At 38.3% G+C, this 20,810-nt stretch overlaps 1 protein-coding gene across 2 annotated transcripts in view; it reads left to right on the top strand.

Moving 5' to 3' along the window:
• DNAJB14 (DnaJ heat shock protein family (Hsp40) member B14) overlaps positions 1 to 20,810 on the top strand; it is a 33,375-nt gene that overhangs the window by 5,096 nt on the left and 7,469 nt on the right. Inside the window, exons 2-7 of one of the 2 annotated variants that reach the window (XM_030564433.1) lie at positions 7,091 to 7,265; positions 14,323 to 14,468; positions 17,256 to 17,441; positions 17,850 to 17,944; positions 19,531 to 19,640; positions 20,632 to 20,808. In XM_030564433.1, coding sequence (XP_030420293.1) covers positions 7,091 to 7,265; positions 14,323 to 14,468; positions 17,256 to 17,441; positions 17,850 to 17,944; positions 19,531 to 19,640; positions 20,632 to 20,808 — 889 coding nt within the window. The remainder of the gene's footprint in view (positions 1 to 7,090; positions 7,266 to 14,322; positions 14,469 to 17,255; positions 17,442 to 17,849; positions 17,945 to 19,530; positions 19,641 to 20,631; positions 20,809 to 20,810) is intronic. The other variant, XM_030564432.1, reaches the window with a different exon arrangement.

Raw genomic sequence — 20,810 nt, 5'->3', positions numbered from 1 at the left:
AGAGTATGTCTACAGGTGAACCCAGGGTTAGTGGGACTTGAGTAGTTGACTTGTAAGGGAACCTTGGGCTTGAGCATCTACCTTGTATTTTATTCTAGGTTAAGAATTTTCTGACCCATGCTCAAACCTAGGGCTCTGTTGTCCACACTGCGGTGCACAGACCTGAGTTAAAGTAACCATATCCCAGAGTCCCAAGCACTCTCTCCCCCACCCCAGAAAATGTGGCCACTCTAGCCCTAGGACTGTGGTGCACTTTGGGAAGACTTTACTGCTGCCCTGTAGATTATTAGGAAGCAAGTCACTTTACAAAAGGCTTGATTGGTTCACTCTCCATTGCAAACCCAGAAGGCTCTCTGATAACACTGCTCTACAGCCAAAATGCTTCTGAAGTAAATGTAGTTCAACTTGACTAATTCTGGGTCACTGAGAACGAAAATTATGCTTAAAATTGTTGATTGGCTCTAGTTTTCAAGATATGCTATTGGGTCAGTATATACAACCCTTGACTTGGGAATGGCGGAGGATAAGTGAGTTATAAAGGGAAGGGATCTCAATTTAAATCAGAAATGACTAAAATACATCTTTGACTGGATCTATGAATAAATCTATGACTGGATTTGGACAGTACTTGCTTTTTAGGCAAAACAATGAATGATGCAATCTGAAGCTGGTATTGCGTCATACATGATATGAATTGCATCATGTTATTCCTAGAAGTCATGGATGATGCAATCATAACGAAGCTTACATCACTCTGCTGAATAAATTGCCCTATATCAGCTCTAGAAATCATACAGTGTCGTGCTCTCTTATTTGTCAGTGTTTGATTTTGCAAAGGGACACATTTCTGTTCAGCCAAAGTGAGCAGAGATGCCTCGTACTTGTGTGAACAGTGCGGATAACTTCTGCTATGTTTGTGGTGAAGTGACTTTTGCCTCACAAAAGCGCAGTATAACCACTATGTTTAAGAGAGCCTATCGCCTTTCTTTTGGCTGCAAAATTGGAGATCAGGACAAGAGGTGGGCCCCACGCATATGCTGCAACACTTGTGCAAGAAATCTTCGCCAGTGGTTGAACAGGAAAAGGAAATCTATGCCTTTTGCAGTGCCAATGATTTGGAGAGAGCCAAAAGATCGTACCAGCAATTGTTACTTCTGCATGGTGGCTCCAGTTGGGAAAGACGTGTCAAAGACGAAAAAGTGGACTGTGCATTATCCAAACATTCCATCAGCTATACGCCCAGTACCCCACGGAGAAGGACTGCCGGTTCCTGATGCACCAGAATCATTCTCACTTGAGTCAGACGAGGAAGAGGATGAAACTTCTGGTCCTGAACCATCAATGTCACAGGACCCACATTTTCTCCCATCCTCCTCCTCTGAACCACACCTCATAACACAAGGTGAACTGAATGACCTTGTCAGGGATTTGGAACTACTCAAGAGTAAAATCGAGCAGTTGAGCTCCAGACTACAGCAGTGGAATCTCCTGGCAGGCTATCAGGGCAAATGGAGCCCATCAATGCTTGCAGACTGTTGCTGGACGGTGACAAGAGATGCTCCATTTAATGAATACAAGAGACAAGCCAAGAAGCGCCGAGTAGACACTGAATAGGACTAAACTATTTACATAATAGTTTTTTGCCTTTTGTTTCATAATAAATTTTATTTATATAACCCTTTTGCTGATTTTTAAAGTGTCACATAAACAGGATAGGTGAAATATCATGTAAAGCAACCATAAACACATTAAAAGACCTAGGTTTACAATTTATGATTAAAACTCTAATATGTACACAATATACATAGACATAAAATGTAAAAACTTAAATATCTTAGAAACAGTAGCCAATCAGTTGTTTTAATTGTCATATTTGAATTCAGCACATCAAAATACATAATAAATACCACATTTTATCTCTGAAGCAGACGACGTCTCAAAAATTGTAGACCAGTGTAATGTTTTTGCAGATCGCTAATCAGAAGAAAATCCGTTATCACTGACCTGAACTACTGCTTTGCAAAGAAAGTGTGGCTTCCATTTTCAATAGAGTGGATTGCAGAATTTTGGGATAGAGAGGACTAAGGAAGTTGTCCCAAGGAATTGTGTGATACTTAGGGCACAGACCCTCCAGCCCTGGCTTGACAGAATGTCAGACTCTCCAGCCCTGTCAGGTCCTGGGTCCGAGTCCTGGGTTAGCACAGTTAAAGTGCAGACACAAGTGGGGCTCATGCACAGGCTTAGTTTGCAGTGTAGACATACTCTTAAGTGTCTTAAACTGGGTACTCACAAATTAGTGGGCTCTTCCAAAAATAGGGATAATATCTCTCTATCTCACCAAGGTGTTGAAAAAAAATTGTGAGGTGCTATTACAGTGATGAGTGCAAGAGAAAAGCCTTTGAGTAAAATTTAAAAAAAAATCTATATTCAGGTAAGGATTTAGATGATGTGCAGTAGATAAGGAATTAAATCACATTGAATGATGAGGATAAAATGAAATATGGAATAGCTGCTTCATTATCAGAGTACCATTCCTTCTTTGCAGTGAATGAAGCAGGGGTCCTGTTTGAAAAATAGTGTGTTATCACGTAATTTAAAGATAATGCACACATACACAAACAGGCAAAATTAAGATTTCATGGGCAACATTAGTTCTGGCTCTTCCTAACTCTAGTGCTTGATTTGAGACCTTAATAATGTTCTTTTGAAGTTCTTTTTGTATGGATTATACTATTTATATTCTTAATTATATTTGGACCATCAGGTTCATGCTCTAGAATCTTAGAAGATCTGGAAACTATTGAGAAGTGTTTGGGACTTTTTAGTATGTCTACACTATTATTTTTTAGGAGATTTCCCACTGTCCCACCAGTGCAGCTCCCTCTGTGGTAATAATGATGAAAATGCTAGTATGGACAGGCCTTAGATGTTTTTTTGCTACTAAGTCATCCAAGCCACCACTGTGTGTTGTGGCAAAAAGAATGTAGAGAAGTTTCTAAGAACATAAGGATGGCCATACCATGTCAGACCAATGATCCATCTAGCCCAGTATCCTGTCTTCAGACATGGCCAATGCCAGGTGCTTCAGAGGGAATGAACAGAACAGATAATCACCAAGTGATCCATCCCCTATTGCCCATTTCCAGTTTCTGGCAAACAGAGGCTAGGGACGCTTCAGAGCATGGTTTTGCATCCCTGCCCATTCTGGCCAATATTCATTTCTGGACCATGAACTTATCTAGTTCTTTTCTGAGCCCTAGGGGTTCTAGTTCTCTCTTCCCAGCCTCTTGGAGAGAACAGAGTTATTTAACGACATAAAACTCCAACAAGCTTAAAAAGTGAGTGGAATCTTTTTCTTCCAGAATGTATAAAGCATTGTGGTGTTGATAGTTTACAAAGTTATGTTGTCTGTCATCTTGTTCTATAAAGTGAATTTTCAATAGCTCTGGCCTCTAAATTAGCCCTTTAAGTTAGGATAAAGTTGCTCCCCATCTACTGATGGGATAAATACCCACTGACTACTTGAAACCAAAATTTGAACAAGTCACAGTGCATCTTTCATTGTGTCTTAAAAATTGGCAAATTTGAGCTCTATTGGAATTTAAAAAGGAGGGAAGGATATTTAAGGGCCCGGTATGAGTATGCCCTACCACTAGTGTCAAATGAGTTCAACCTTGGGGACAGCTGTAGGGTAGGTCTTTAGACAATAATCAATACTTTGAATTTCACTTGTGAATTGATTGGGAGCTAGTGCAGAGCGTGGAGCACAGAATTGTATTGATGTTGGCCCAGCCCAGGTTAGACATGAACAGCCATGTTCTTGGTAGCTGAAGAGTCAGAGTGGCATTCAAGGATACACCTAAATAGAGGGTATTACAACTTTCTAGCCTGGAAGTGACAAAGGCATAAGAACTACGATGTGGTCCATTTCTGTCTTTGCTTGTCTCTCGTCACTGTAATACCTGAGCAGCTTTCAATCATTAACAGTATTTAATTTCTGTAGATTTAATGATATTTTATTTATTTAAGAACTTTATTCCTAAAGGATTCCAAAACACACACACACCAGATTTATCAATTGCAGTAGAACCTCTCTCATCTCACTTTGATAATTCTTACAAAAATCCCTGTGTATCATCCTACTTTCCATTGATTTAATGGCAAGTGGTATTGTAATGAAATCTCATATTTCTGACTTCTGGTATGTCGTCCAATATGGTTATAATTAAATCTAAACAACACCCTTCAGAATAAGTCAAGTGCATTAGTTTTTTTTATCACATGGGTTCATTTATGTGCTTATTTGCAAAATGAAGTAACCTGCAGTAGGTCTTGTAGTCATCTGGAGTGAGCTAGCAGGTTTCTTTTGTATTCAGAGACTTTCTTATCCTCCACTGAAATGCACATCTTGTGGAGTGATTAGTCACAACTACTTAACAGCAGTCAGCAACACAACCATTCAGGACAGCAGTTTGTTAATTCTTTATTTAACACTTTTTGTTTTTTGTGATGTATGCCTCTTTATAATTAGATATAATTGTTAGAATCTTCAGTATAAATGTGTTTCTTTTGTGGCATATAAATATACAGTGGAATTAACTGTTGAAGATTATGCTTAAACCATATCTTAGCAAGCTTCTTACAGATTGCCGTCTTCATTTCTCCAGACATTCTTTAAATATCCCAGTACAAGAAGTGTCACTGTTTGGAAAGTATGTTAATCAAGAAGTTAGATGTAGATCAGGAAAGGCTTGTTCCTCCAGTAAAAAGTACAAGCAGTATCTATAGATTGTCAGGCATCTTGGCTTCTACAAAAGACATAGGCCCAGATTCTGCCTTGCTTTTTGGCTGCTTTATGCCACCCTGCCAGCACAACGCATTTCCAAAGTCCAAGGTGTAAGTCAGTGGCTCTCAAACCTTTGTACTGGTGATCCCTTTCACATATCAAGCCTCTGAGTGCACTGCGCCCCCCCCCCAATAATTAAAAACACTTCTTTATATATTTAACACCATTATAAAAGGTGGAGGCAAAGAGGGGTTTAAGGTGGAGGTTGACAGCTTGCGACCCGCTGAGGGGTTCCGACACCCAGTTTGAGAACCCCTGGTATAAGTGATCCTTCAGTGGCATAGAGACAGCTACTGGTCATAATAGATCACATGATTATGGAATTTCACTCATGCCCAAAGGGTTCTGAGTTACAGCAGAGAAATTGTATGCAGCGTTGCTATAGTTGAATCAGTCCAAGGATATAAGAGAGACAAGGTGGGTAAGGTAAATCTTTTATTGGACCAACTTCTGTTGGTGAGAGAGATGAACTGAAGAGCTTTGTGTAAGCTTGAAAGCTTGTCTCTCTCACCAACAGAAGTTGGTCCAATAAAAGATTTACCTCACCTGCCTTGTCTCTGTAAGAAGAGAAATTGATCAATCTTGTTAATTTTACTCTGCTTCTGCTTGTCATTTCTAATCAGCAAAAACATTGGAGCTGTTTGCAGACTCTGGAAGACAACAGTCCGGGGTGACTCCAGGCACCAGCGCAGCAAGCTCGTGCCTGGGGCAGCAAACCGCAGGGGGCGGCCTTCTGGTCGCTATGAGGGCAGCAGGCAGGCGGCTTTTGACGGCGCACCTGTGGGAGGTCTGCTGGTCCCGTTGTTTCAGCGGCAATTCAGCAGCGGGGATGGTGCAGCAGTGGTGGACCTCTCGCAGGTGCGCTGCCGAATCCACGTGACCAGCGGACTGTCCGCTGCCTGCCATGCTTGGGGCGGCAAAACACCTAGAGCTGCCCCTGCAACTGTCCATTGGTTTGTGTGTCACATTTGGCAGGGTATCTCAGGCATAAGTGTTGGAAACTTAATATTGTTATAAAGAAAAACCATGTATTCTTCTGCAGAAATTGGTGGCTTAAACCCCACAGTAGCCAGGGAAAGCTTCCTACTCGTTACAGTACTAGCAAATAAGTGAATGGATTTTTTATTTTTCAAGCCCTCCATATGCATATATTTTTAACGGACCATAGAAATGTCAGTGCCTGATGACTTCTGTTTCTGTGAATTTCTGCCTCTTTATTGGAAATGAAGGGTGTCTTTTGCATTCTTTTCAGCGCTCTGGGGATATATACTACTTTCACATGTCCTCACCGTCCACAGTGTACCCTTCTTGGCATATTGCTTTTCTTAAGATTAGTGTCCTTCTAGATAAAGAAGATTGGCTGAGACTCACTTTTTTTCCTCCAAGAACCATTCCTTAATCTTTCATTGTGACATGACACACTTCTGCTCTTTGAGTCTCTGCACTTTGCCTTGTATAGCACTTCCAGTCCTTGGTTCAGGAAAAAGGGCAAAGAATTAAGCCCAAGATTTCTGTATAAGTACCATCAAATCTGTTGTTGGGCCAGTCCTGCAGAGGTCCTTAGGAGATGAACTAAACACTAAAGAACCAATTTTAGTAGTTATCAGACTCTGTGTACTGCTGATGGTCTGTGGAAAGCTGATTCCTCCTTTCTCTTTTCAGGTACAGGCAGTCCTCGGACTTAAGACACAATTGATTCCTGAAAATTGCATCATAAGTCAAAATGTCATAACTTGGAACCGCAGTCTACTCCATTGCGGGACCGAACGTCATAAAGTCAAAACCAGTCGTCATAAGTTGAATCAGGGTGTCAATTCAGAAGTGCTGTTTGTCATAAGTTGAACGTCATAAAGTTGAGGACTGCCTGTACTTATTCAGGCATTTAGGGCTTTCATTGCAAAGAGATGGATGGATGCCTGTAAAACCAGCTGGAAAGTGAGGAACCAGCCCAGCTATCTCCACTACTCTATGTTGCTACATTAGAAGAGAAGAAGGAGGGGAGAATGGGGGGCACGAGTCGACCAGTTACCAATTTCTAAATGCTTTCCCTTGTAAGCAATTGCTTGCTATAGTTGCTTCAAGAATTTTGTGTTTGTGAATAGAAGAGGTGAGGGGGGATCCATAAGACAATCTCTTAAGATGTGGACCACATCTTAATGAAAAAGTTTCAGAGCCCTTACGCTAATAGGTCTCTTCCATCTGCAATGTGTATTATGATATTATGGTTATACTGTCTCTTTACAGTTTTGTTGGAAGCAATTATGAAGAATGGAAGTGCTGCTGGGAGTGCTCCGTACTGCCAAAAGCCAGCAAATGGCAAAGATCAAAGTAAGCCCAGTAGCACAAAGGACAGCAGTGCATCTGCTGCAGGTGAAAGTGGAAAAGGCTACACCAAAGATCAAGTGGAAGGAGTACTCAGGTATTGACTTGCATAAGCAAATCACCTCTTGTATCACATGCATGTAGATATTATTTACTTAAGCTTCCAGGTAAAGAATCTAAAGAAGCATCTCCTAGATCTAGCTCACCTTTAGGGTAGAGATGCTTGTTCTGAATGGAGACTTTTTTTTTTAATAATACAAATTGTGATGTACATTCATTCCTTGTGAGAGTATTATACCGACCTACATTTCAAATATCCCTACCTGTTACAAAATCTAAGGTAGTTATTGAGGAGCTGTCATGGCAAAATGACTGACTGTGGAAGTCCTGATGTGAAACATACAAGGCAGTGTTTCTAACTTAGATATTTATAAGATGTCTAAAATATACTTCTTCAAAGTGAGACTCAAAATCCAGGGGTTAGTATTATGAGGAAAAGTAGTAATACATTCACAGCGAACATTAAAATTTTCAGGACAGTCACACTGTGCATAGGTTTTAGATTAATTTGAATATTAAATCAGCTCCTTACTGGAGGGAGTTGTGTCTGAGGAACCCCTTGACTAAATGACCTCAGCTTGGACTACTAATTCTACCCCTGGGCCTAACGTAGCACAGCAATTTTATAGTGGAAGAGTAGAGCCACCACAGTTAAGGTTGCACCTTAATTTTCATTCTGTCAAGATTAATCTAAAAGACAGAATTTTTTGAGTATCATTTTAAAATTTTCATTGTAGCTTGAGCAATGTTTGCTTGATTTTTTTTTCAGCCTTATGGCAATTTGTGGGGGAGAAATTATCATTGAGACCTGCTATAAGAGTTTTTAAAAGGGCCACGTGACCTTTGGACCTTTTTCCCCCAAGGACAGCACTTTGAGGGATGAAAACAATAGTTGTCCTTTTTGGTTTGTGTAAATTGGATAAATTCTCTTAGAAAGTAAAAACATTGTTTTTTTAACATAAAACATAAGTTACTGTTTTGACTTTTGGCAGTATCCTGCACATTAGTCAGTATCAACTGTATGCCAGTGTTTAGAATAGGGCTCCCTGTTAAAGATTTGTTTCCTGAAGCTCAGTAACCCCTTTGATCATACCGACGTTGATAAAAGTTGCTTTTTTTGGTTACACCCAGTCCCATTGTTCAGAAAATGAGTGTGAAAGATGCATCATGATTACATTGCCCTAGTGCTGCTGCTTACTGGAGTTTTTCATCGTCTTTCTATTTAATGTCATTTTCTTTGACAATAATTGTAACAAAAAATGTGAGTGTGCATGAGGATTTTAGAGCACTTTGAAATCTCAGCTCTTACCTTGAAAGCAAAGCTTCCAGTTTCAAACTTCCAGAAGGAGCCCCTACAGAATGCAGGCAGCGAGCAACACATACAGTAGAACACCAGAGTTGTGAACTGTCTGATCAACCACACACTTCATTTGGAACTGGAAGTACACAATCAGTTAACTATAGTATAGTACTGTTAAACGTAAACTACTAAAAAAAGGAAACATTTACCAAAAAAAAAAAGATTAGATGAGGTAAGGAGATTTTCTGTTCTTGTTTCATTTAAATTAAGGTGGTTAAAAGCAGCATTTTTCTTCTGCATAGTAAAGTTTCAGAGTTGTATCAAGTCAATGTTCCGTTGTAAACTTTTGAACAAACAACCATAACATTTTATTCAGAGTTACGAACATTTCAGAGTTATGAACAACCTCCATTCCTGAGGTGTTGTAACTCTGAGATTCCACTGTACGGAGAAAGCTACCAAGGGCAAGACCTGAACTCTCAGTATATGGGTGCTGCCCATTTTCAATGGCCAGAGCATGTGCTTTGAGTGACCCATTAGTAATTCTAACATCATGCTCTGTGCAGGCACTTGAAGCGTGACCTTTAAGAACATAAGGCACAAATCAAAAGAGACCCCAGAGCTGCTAAGTATCATCGCAAGCAACCACATCATACAATCACACTCATAAACGTGTCCAGCTCTCCCTTAAAACTAATTAATTTGTTAGTGCCCACAACTCCTTTTGGGAGGCTGTTCCAGAACGTCATTCCTCTGTTGGTTAGAAACCTTCTACTTTCCAGCCTCCATTTGTTCATGGCCAGTTTATACCCATTAGTTGTTGTATCAGCATTGTCCTTTAGCTTAAATAGCTGTTTACCCTTCCCCCACCCCGTCAATGTATTTATATAGAGAGCAATCATTCATATCTTCTCTTAGCCTTCTTTTTTGTTAGTAAACAAATCAAGCTCTTATCTCCTCTCATAAGATAGGCCCTCTATTCCCCTGATCTTCCTAAGTAGTGCTCCTCTGCATCTGCAACAAATGGGTTTACTGCGTTGGTTTTCATCAGTGTTGCGCTAGTATTGTTGGTAGATAAAATATAAACAAGCACTGAGGTGCTGTGTTTTTAAATTTCTTCCATATACACAAGGGATGTAGCTCACCAAAAAGCTACCATTACACCATAGCTATAGAGCATTGCATGATAGTGCAAACAAGTTGCTCAATGGGGAGAAGTGTAAGATGCAATAACTTGCTGTAGATTGCATAAGTACTGAGTGATATGCTATGAATAGTAAGAAATGTTGAAAAAAGAGCTACTAGTTCAGCGCAGAAGTTTGAAATCTCACATACTGAGAAGCACTTCTCTCATGAGCTGAAATGTATTTGAAAATAAGTTATTTTTTAAAATGTGTGCATCTTGCTTGCTAATAGTGATCATCTTGTTCAAAATGTACATAGTGACAGTACTATAAGAGCCAAATGCAGGATAGATCAAACCAGCTCCCTCCTGTTTTAATACCATCTCCACCTTAAAACGTCTACTTTACTCTACTACAGAAGCTCTACTGACAGCTGAATTTACAGTAAACAAACATAACAAAGAAAGGAAGGGGCCATACAGCAGTGGGAGAAGCTTGGTTTTCCCCTGGCCCACCCGAGTTTTAATTTTTAATACAGACACACATGCCATCCTCCCAATTCCACAAAACTATAATAGGATCCTGGACAGGGTTACAACTTTTAGGAATGAGAATTGCTTGAAGATGGTGTGACCAAGTGTCTGAGATGGGCCACACTGTGAATGCTACACTCAGGGCAGACTGCAAGAAACAGGCATACAATACCCCCAAACTGTTGGTTTGTTCTGCAGTTAGAGTCACCAAACCAGTGTCAGAGAGTTCTTAGAGTGCTTGCTCATATCGATTCCAATTAGCTGTGCGCGTGCCACGTGCATGTTCGTCGGAAGATTCTTACCCTAGCCATGCTTGGTGGGTCGGCTGGGCACCCCCTGGAGTGGCGCCGCTGTGGCTCCAGATATATTCCCCTGCCGACCCAATTGCCCGTCAGTTCCTTCTTACCGCCCGTGTCAATCACTGGAACTGTGGAGTGCAGTTTTACTGACCTCTGCCTCCCTAGCTACTCGTAGTTCTCTAGTTACTTTTTGTGTATATAGTTCAAAGTTATATAGTTATAGTTAATTCTTATCATTCATAGTTAGTGTTATAGTTAAGAGGAGTTCGGGGATTAGCCCCTTCCCCGCACCCGGTGCCGGGGCCCATGCCCGAATCACCGGGTTTCAAACTGTGCTCAGCCTGTCACAAGCCGATGCCAACAGGAGATCCACACGACTCCTGTCTTAAGTGCCACGGGGAATCTCACCTGGCAGACAAGTGTCACATTTGCAAGGCCTTTAAGCCAAGAACAAAAAAGGAGCAGGACTTTTGGCTAAAACAGCTTCTCATGGAAGCGGCTCTTACCCCTCTGCCTTCGGCACCGAGCGCTGGACAATTGGTGGGCAGAAGCACTTCCTCAGCACTGGACTGCGCCGGTACTGCCAAGGCCTCTCGGCACCGGCCGTCGCCAGCACCGAAGTCGACTCAGCACCACTCCCTCTCCCCGAGGTCGAGAGAGCCTAAGACTCCTGCTGCTTCTGTGCCACCTGCACCGCAGCCAGAGAGCTCATTTAAGTCGGATCGCCCGGCACCAACACCTGCCGCGGCACTGACGATGTCGGCACAATCGATTCCGGTCCCACAAGGGCCGTCGAGTCCGGTGCCTGTCAGCTCCCCGGCGCAAGCCGTGGTTGAGCTTACTATTCCATCCACGCCAGAGACATTCTCAACGGCGAGGGATCTGATTGCCATGACAGAGTCGACACTGCTGTACTTCTTCAGGAGTCTGATTTGTCTTGCATACCCCCAAGTTACACCTCATTTAAAAACTATTTGCTTACAAAATACGACATAAAAGTAACAGCATGCTGTTACTGAAAAATTGCCTACTTTTTTATTTTTACCATATAATTATAAAATAAATCTACTGGAATATAAATATTGTACTTACCTTTCAGTGTATAGTATATTTAGAAGTATAAGCAGTCGTCTGTATTAAATTTTAGGTTTGTACTGACTTCGCTAATGCTTTTTAATGTAACCTGTTGTAAAACTAGGCAAATATCTAGATGAGTTTATGTTCCCCCGGAAGACCACTGTATACCCTCAAAGGTACACATACCCCGATTGAGAACCACTATTCTGAACAGTGCAAGCTAGAAGCTGCAATATTTGGCTTTCAAGAGAAAACTGACAGAGGAAAACCCTTCTAGCCTTTATGGAAAAGTTCCTGCAGGAGTTATAAATTGGTCAGGCATCAAAGTGTCCACCTGATTTAAAACTGTCCTGTGAGGGAGTGTCAGCTGTGATATCCTCAAAGTCCATCAAAGAACTCCATGAAATCTCTCAGAAAAGCAATCCCACCCTTCACCTCACCACTCTGTGTGTGGGTGGGTGGGTGGCTGGGTGGGTGGGTGTGTGTGAGAACCAGACTTCAGAGGAACATGAATTGTACATCTGTTTTGTTTTTTACTGATGAAGTGTTATTTAGATACTATTAACCTTAACAAGAAAGACTAAATTATTTAGAGTTAACTTGTGAAACAATTGATGTGCTAGTACAGACATCTTTGGTTTTGGACAAGTGTTTTGCAGTTGGTAATGTACAGTTTTTAATTTCTCTGTTCACCTCATAGACAACTGGTGTGAATTGAAGCTAAATGTTGTTAAACAATTTAACGTGTGTTTTTGCCTTAATTCTATGAGAATTTTTTGTATGCTGTAAAGATTTTTTGGGGTGAGTGATATTAGTTGGATGGCATTGGAGTGTTCAAATGTTTTTAATAACTTTTTTAACGTTAACAAACACTGTTAATTAGTGGTCCAGATACTGATGACTTTAAAGCAGGGGTCAGCAACCTTTCAGAAGTGGTGTGCCGAGTCTTCAGTTATTCACTCCGATTTAAGGTTTTGCGTGCCGGTAATACAGTTTAACATTTTTAGAAGGTCTCTTTCTACAAGTCTATAATACATAACTAAACTACTGTTGTATGTAAAGTAAATAAGGTTTTTAAAATGTTTAAGAAGCTTCATTTAAGTTAAAATGCAGAGCCCTCTGGACTGGTGGCCAGGACCCGGGCAGTGTGAGTGCCACTGAAAATCAGCTCACGTGCCGCCTTCAGCACCCGTGCCATATGTTGCCTGCCCCTGCTTTAAAGGAAACAATGAATTCAGAAATTAAGGCAAATGCTTTTGTGGTCATCATGCCTAAGCATGGACTTCATTACTTAAACACAGGAAAAGTGATCCCTCAAATGAGACACCACTTGATTGATCTGTGATCTCAACAGTACCTTGTAAAATGGTCTGGCCTGACTTCTTAGGCTAGCATACTTTTAATTGTAGAATTCCCTTTCCTGTATAAATTTTTTTCATTTCATGAGCTAGCCAAAGGTTTGCTTACCTTTTTACCTATTCAGCTTTGCTGATTGTTAGGGCTGGTCTTCGCACAGTTTTTGAAGCATTATGGCAGTATCACTTTAGAAACTGGCATATTTAAAGCAATACAAACTCCTAGTATGGATACACTTACAGACCAGTGTGAAGGTGCTTATTTTATTCCCATACATTATAGTACTATGAAACCCCTAAAAGCAAGCTTTAGTCTGTAATGGTAGTGTTAGCCATCTTGCTGCCTACTAGTCAGGAGGCCCCCTACTTGGGTGCTTTATTATTTAATTTCTGGGCATTAACTTTTCTATTTTTTGCTTGCACCAAATATTTTCTTCCAGTTTGCACCAAATGTCAATGTATTGCAACATTGGCAAACCCTGCTAGTTTAGTTATACAGGAGAATCCTGCAGTTCCAAAATACTTTACTTATGTTTCTGAACTCATTACCCCATAATTAAGTTTGGATTTAAAATTAATGTCCTACTTTTGATCAAACCTTCCTGTTCCCATGGATTTAGGGTGTTCTCTGTCCCCTGTGGCTTCTGTCTCCACCTCATTTCTGGGTGTTTTAAAATGCAGCAAATTATTACATCATTGTCCTGATATTACTGTTCCTGTTGGGATAAAACAAAGTTTCAAGTGTCAAAGTTGTTAAAGCTTTATGTAGAGTTAATGCTATGTTAAGCATTCTGGGTCATCAGAATATAGGATTAGTGCTATTTTATTTATTATTTCTTTGGATTTGTGCAAGCAGTTTATAGAAGTAAAATAGGTTTCTGGGATCCATGTGTATTCCTGTCTATAAAAATCTCTCACGTTGTTGCTTAAGTGCATTTCTTCTCTGAAAAGTGATTTTCGGAATGGCATTGTGAGGTGGCATTTGATATTTTCTACCACTGGATATCCAAATCAAATCTTCTGTTTATATATTAAAACATATTTGTCTTACTACGCATCCTGCTAAATCAAATTGGGTTATTTCTCATTCATAGCAGCATTAGCAAAAAAGATTCTCTGACTCTGTAGAAGCCAGAACAGAATCCAGTTCCCTCTTTTACAGTTGTATTAGCTTCATAGCATAAAAAGGATTAAAAAGTGTAATCTCTGAGTACACAAAATAAAGTGTACACAGTAAAATAACCTTTGTGCAAGAAGGTGCAATTTTTATAAATTAATTTCTAGAATATCTTTAGTTATATAAATATACTAATTTGATATCTGCGGTGACTTCTCTATTTGTAGTTAAGTTTAACTGTTATATTTAGATCATTGCTTGAAGTCTTTTTGCTTATTCTTTTCTGCAGCATAAAGAAAAGTAAAAATTATTATGAAGTACTTGGAGTGTCAAAAGATGCAGGTGAAGAAGACTTGAAGAAGGCTTACCGAAAGCTTGCTTTGAAATTTCATCCAGACAAAAACCACGCACCTGGAGCAACAGATGCTTTTAAAAGTAAAAAAATAAAAAAATTAAAAAAAAATAAACTTTGTACAGAGAGAAAGCCTTTTAGAATATAAGGGGCCCATCTACTGTACAGAACTCGCTGTGTTAAAACATAGTGGTTTAGTACTGATTAATCCTAGCTACATAGAATGGACCAAGCAACAGTTTGTTGTATAGGTCAGAAAAGGCCCTTAAATAACTACTTTTTCAGAAAATGATTGGTCGTATGTATGAATTAAGGGACATCTCATTGTATGCATGTAAATAAGACAAAATAGTTAATTTAATATGAAGACATCTTATATGATTATATATACTATGCCATCACAACATTTACATATTTACCATTGCTTTTGATCCATGGGGCGTTTGTAATAAGAAGGGCTCCATAGCTCAAGCAGAGTACTTACTGGTGGTAGCTGTTACAAAACCATGTTTTCAGATATTTCTATCTTGTAGCATCCTAGCTAAAAAAATGCAAAATGAGAAACAGATTTGCATTACTTAGTATATCTATACTAGCAATGAAAGTTTTATAATGTTAACATATAAGAGAAATTAATTAATGAAGACAAGTAATTTGTTTTCCAGTGTAAACATTGACATTTGCCATTCTAAGCATTTAGACTGACTATGCAAAATCACATCAAGAAAATTCATGCTTGGTTTAATGCCAGTGCAGTTGGATGAAATATAAATTTGATTGTGCCTTTGCTATTGGAGGATTTAAAAAAAAAACAAGCAGTTTGCATCAAAGTGCAGTTTTCACTCAGTCACATGATATGCTATGTTACCTTTTTCTTAGTTTTGTGTGTATAACTTTTTTCAGACAAAAACAGATTTGTTCAAAATGGGCCAAATTCCAACTGCCTTTTGACCAAATGCTTCCTCAATTTAATATCCAGAGAGCTAGGACTGCCAAGATTTGTCCTGGATCAGGCTAAATTGCTGATAAGAGAGCTTTTGGTGAAAAAACATCCTTTAATATTGCATGCATACTTGAAGGAAAATGTGAACTTTTCAGAAATAATTGTTTTTCTCAAGTGCAATCTAACTATAGTGTCTTTTCATTCTTTCATTTTACTTGGTCTTTTGTTGGGTGATGGAACAAATCAAAATACTATCAAGGCTCTTATTTCTAGTTTAAACCCTGAACAAAACTTTCTGTGTAGATCTCACCAAAAGTACTAATTATGACACATTAAGGGTTTAAGATGGGAAATAGATTACTCATAACAATCAATTTAATGCTAATAATTGTCTTAATATAGTTACACATGTTCTTGATAGCTAAACTTTATTCTATAAATTATATAATTTGTTTCAAAAGGTCACTGCCAAATTTAAAAAATAGTTTTTAGATTTTTTCATCTTGTGACTAGTAATACTTTCAAGTATTAACTTGAGATTTCCAAAATCAAACTTTCACTATTTCACTCTTCATTCAGGTTGGATGTTTTAAACTAAATTACTCGTTTTCTGGTTCTTCAGCAAATGCACATTACTTCAGTGTATGGGTTGAAAATGGTGCAGGGGAACATTGGAGTCCCAACTGTTTTAATAGGAGTGTGTATTTTTCTTAACACTTCAGAAGTATCATTTGATCAGTCTCTGGAGGTACCGCCAGACAACTTGTATTTATAATTTACTAATCAAGAGGGTTGTTTTTTGTTTTTTTTTAAGAAAATCTACTTAATGTAGTGCTTGAGACTAGTAGATCACATGGTATGAAATAAGAATGTAAGACTATTTTCTCAATACAAAAACCAGATGAAGATTAAACTCACTTTTCAAATCTCTTGGAACATATTTTACTAAATTGTCCAAGAATGTCGTCTTTTTATTTTAATAACATTAATCAGTCTCTTTTTATTTCCTCTAAATTCTGTTTTAAAAAAAAACTTTTTGAATTGCTATGATATTATTAGCAGTTTGTGATCTTTCTTGGCATAACATAAGCAAAAAAAGATTACTTTTAAAAAATCTTGTGTAAAATATTTTTTGCAATAGGTTTTCTTCATGTGTATTTGTTATGAGCTGACTAACTTCTCTCTAATTTCTCTCCACTACTGAGGATGTCAAACTCTCACCACCAACTTTACCCTGAGGCAGAGTAACCTTGATAACTGTATTCGAAGTGTATGGTCTATAGCACGGTTTCCGTGTAATCTCTGTAGCTTGGTCTGTCATTTAAAAGCAGCACTGCTAGCAGTGTCACATGACAGTTTAAAAAATATGGCCCTCGCTGCACCTCAGTAACCAAGATCAAGCACACACAGGTCAGGTAATTCCAAAAGTTAAGGTTGATTCACTAATATTAACTCTCATGTTGTATGTGTAGTATTTTCTATATGTCTTTCTCTTATTGAATGTAAATCTTAATGTATTATTCCTATTAATATAACCCATAAAATATACAGGAGACACTGCATGGTAGAGCTAATGTTGTTGGATCAAGCCAAACTTTTGCAATTACCTGACTTTTGAGTTCACATTAAAGCTATGGGTTTTTTTTAAATTGCAGTGAGGGGGAAATATTTCAGCAGATTCCTTTGAAAATATAAGCATAATTGTCCAGCCTTCTCTAGCTACTTTACCATGATACAGGGCCTTGGAAGGAGTAGGAAACATAAGATGTTTCTGGACACCCTGTTCCACTGCAGTTAATTTTGTAACGTACAGTATCACCTATGAATGATGCTAATCTTCAGCAAGTTCTTGACTGAAACTACAGCTGTAATTACAGAACAGCTCTTACGGTTCATTTGTGTGAGCACTCTTTGTTCCCTGTTTCAGAGATTGGAAACGCATATGCTGTGCTGAGCAATCCAGAAAAACGAAAGCAATACGACCTTACAGGCAGTGAAGAGCAGGCATGCAATCAACCTGGCAATGGTAGATTTAATTTCCACAGAGGCTGTGAGGCTGATATTACTCCAGAGGATTTATTCAATATGTTCTTCGGAGGAGCGTTTCCATCAGGTATTTACTCATTAATATTTCATGGGCATTTATCAGAGCTGTACTATAGAGTTCATATGATTTTTAGAATATTTAATCCAAAATATTATTTTCCTAATCTACTGTAAGCAAGTTATTTTCCTCTGTGTATTGCTACATATTAAAGTTGTTAGTTTCCTTTTCTGATTGCTATGGTAACCTCAGGAGAACATGAAATCATAAGTTCATAAATATTGTAGGTTTTCAAAAATAAAACCTTGTTTATTTAATGCACCTTTCAAATATAAGATGTTTAAATAGGAGCTGTTTTAAATGTCACACTCTGTATATTAATTCCCCTGTCTATAGTCATCAAGGCATTTTAGTTTCACACTCATCTTGCATGTTTATAACTGGTGTTTTCTTGACTATTGATGTTTCTTTTTGTAGGTAGTGTACATTCATTTTCTAATGGTCGAGCTGGCTACAGTCATCCTAATCAACACCGTCATAGTGGACATGAGAGAGAAGAGGAGAGGGGTGATGTATGTTTGAGTGTTTTTGACCTGAAACTACTGCTAGAGAAAGAAGATTGTAGTCATATACATGGCATGATTGCAGGGGAATCTTTTGCTCTGTAGGAACACCTAAATTTGCAAGTGAAATATTTTACAGGCCTAGTGTGGGGCAGCCTAGCTCCTTTGGTAAACAGACATGAAGATTTGCATAAAGTGAAGTACACGGAACAAAAGGTCCCAAACTAACATCCTAAATTATTTAAGTTAGTTTCTGGTCACTAAGAGCTTGTCTGTACTTGAAAATTAAATTGGATTAAGTAGGGCAGATTGATTTAAATCACCAAGTGGAAACCCTTGATTTAAATAATCAATTTTAATGAACTTTTCTATCCGTAGTTCAGTTATTTTCTAAAGAAAGTTTGCATCTTCATTGGTTGATATATAACTATTAACATATGTTGATTTACAACTAAATAGTCTTTACACTAGAGGTGGTACATCTTTTTGCTACCTCGGAGGGTACACTCTAACTATATGAATTTATTTAAGCAATTATATATCATAACATTTTCAGGTTATTAATTTTACATTTCACTATTTTAAAAATAGTGACTGGTATCGCTTATATACTACGTAAATTTTGCTCATGATTTGTGTCAAGCTGAATTAGGATGGTAACTGGAATTTAATTAAACAGCACAAAACTACAGAATTTATTTTAATTAAAACACTAAATGTTTTGGATATATAAACTTCTTTATCAAAACATGTTGCACATTTACAACTAAATTTTAAGAAGTTTAGGCATTAACATAGTTTGTATTAAATTGAGATTTCATTTTTAAATAGGTTTATTTTTAAAAGGGAACTTCTTATAATTAAATAACAAAACAAAAAAAATCCAATTTAAGAATCCGATTTTTTTCCACTTTGATATTAAGGCAGGAAGTTAATTTAAAACACAATAGCTACTCCTGAGAATACCTTCATAGGTGGATGCTGCTGTTCTGGAGTAAGTGTGCCTTATTCCCATTTATATTAATTTAATCCACTTTTAAAGTAGATTAAGAGCATTCACACATGCAGTTACTTAAGAATAGCTGTTCTGCACTAACTACAGACAAGCCCTAGGTGTGGCCTGTTGTGTACCTGCATTTAGCTACTTATTTGACGTCTGCATAACCTGGTCCAGTCTTTTGTCAGTTAAAAGACTTATTGACTTCAGTGGGCGTTGAATTACATCTCTGGAATTTTGAATGCATCTTTTCAGTGTTGTATGATGCAATATCTATTGCATTCCTGTTTACTAATTAATGCCATTTATACTTAGATTGTAAGCTGCTTGGGACAGGGAAAGCCTTTTCCTTGTGTATGTGCAGTGTCTAGCACAATGGGGTTCTAATTTTTGTTTGGGGTCTCTGGGCATTATTACAGTACAAATAATAATTATTAGCAGCTTTGGGGTAAGGATATCTGACAGTGCCTAAATTTTGTAGTTGGTTTGAAAGTAGTTGGTCTTTTGGATTTTTAGATTATTAAACCCTGCCAAATTTGCATACTATCTTGATCCTGATTTTACGAAATGTCCAAATCTTATCTGTTCTGTTCCATAGGGAGGCTTCTCTATGTTCATCCAGCTGATGCCTATTATTGTATTGATCCTTGTCTCTTTGTTGAGCCAGTTGATGGTTTCTAATCCTCCTTATGCCTTATACCCAAGATCGTAAGTAACGCTGATTAAATTTGTTTAAAAAATACTTCTCCATTTTTAAAATGCCCTTTTTATTTCTTTGCATGTCTTTTTAACATCTCCATTGCAGAGTTATCTTCCACTTGCATCAAGTCAGGAAGTTGACAAAAACAACCTCCTGACCTGTGTTGTTAAGGTCTGAATTATAATGAAAGCTGGAGAAATTCTCTATTCTCCCTTTCACCCCAGAGCAGACTTTTGTTAGAATATTTTATCCCTGCCTGTCTGGAAGGGAGTAAAGGTATTGAAACTCATGGCTATTTAAGATGGAGGGGTATCTGAAACTCCATTTTTTTTGTTAAAAGAAATAACTCCCTTGACAAATCATCCAGGAGGTATATAGTGAATAGATTTAGCCTACTTGCTATCACTGCTTGAAGGGTTCTCACTCTCTTGCAGAACTGCTGAACTTCACATAAGGAAGGCTCCTTCTCCTGCAGAGTTTGAGCTCCACAGGAGAGAGATGTTCTTACCTTTTGAGACCAAGCTCCTGTGATACAAGCACCATTCCCCCAGAGCATGCACAAACCATGAGTTTTTAATCCACAGTATGCCAGCATGCAGGTGGATTTGTCAAGGGCTGCAGTAAAACATTTTCGAGTGCGATGCTGCTAGTTTTGATTGCTGCAGGGTAGGGACCTAATTTTTTATTTTGCCAGGTTCCAGTGTTGTTTGTCGTTATATACACTTTATTTATTTATAAGGTTTTTAAAACAAAGATGACTTACTAAAATGACTTTTGGAGATGGAAAGAGGTAGAAGGCAGAATTCTATTTTCATATTAATGTAAACATTTTCTTCTGCTAAACATGACATTCACACTGCTTTTCATTACAACTCTGACTTATCTGTACCTTGAAATAGTGTACTCAGTGAAACCTTATTGCTGCTCTTCACCAATGGCAACATTTGAAACATACACATTGTGTATATAAAAAGAATAACAAGCACATGTATCTTACAGTGGTACAGGGCAGACCATCAAAATGAAAACAGAAAACCTGGGTGTCATTTATTATGTCAACAAGGATTTCAGAAATGAATACAAAGGAGTGTCATTACAGAAGGTGGAAAAGAATGTAGAAGAGGACTACGTGTCTAACATTCGAAATAACTGTTGGAAGGAGAGGCAGCAAAGTAAGT

The sequence above is a fragment of the Gopherus evgoodei genome, chromosome 5 (assembly GCF_007399415.2).
Source record: "Gopherus evgoodei ecotype Sinaloan lineage chromosome 5, rGopEvg1_v1.p, whole genome shotgun sequence".
NCBI lineage: Eukaryota > Metazoa > Chordata > Testudines > Testudinidae > Gopherus > Gopherus evgoodei.
The sequence above is the reverse complement of the archived record's forward strand: the minus strand, read 5'-3'. Positions and strand labels throughout refer to the sequence as shown.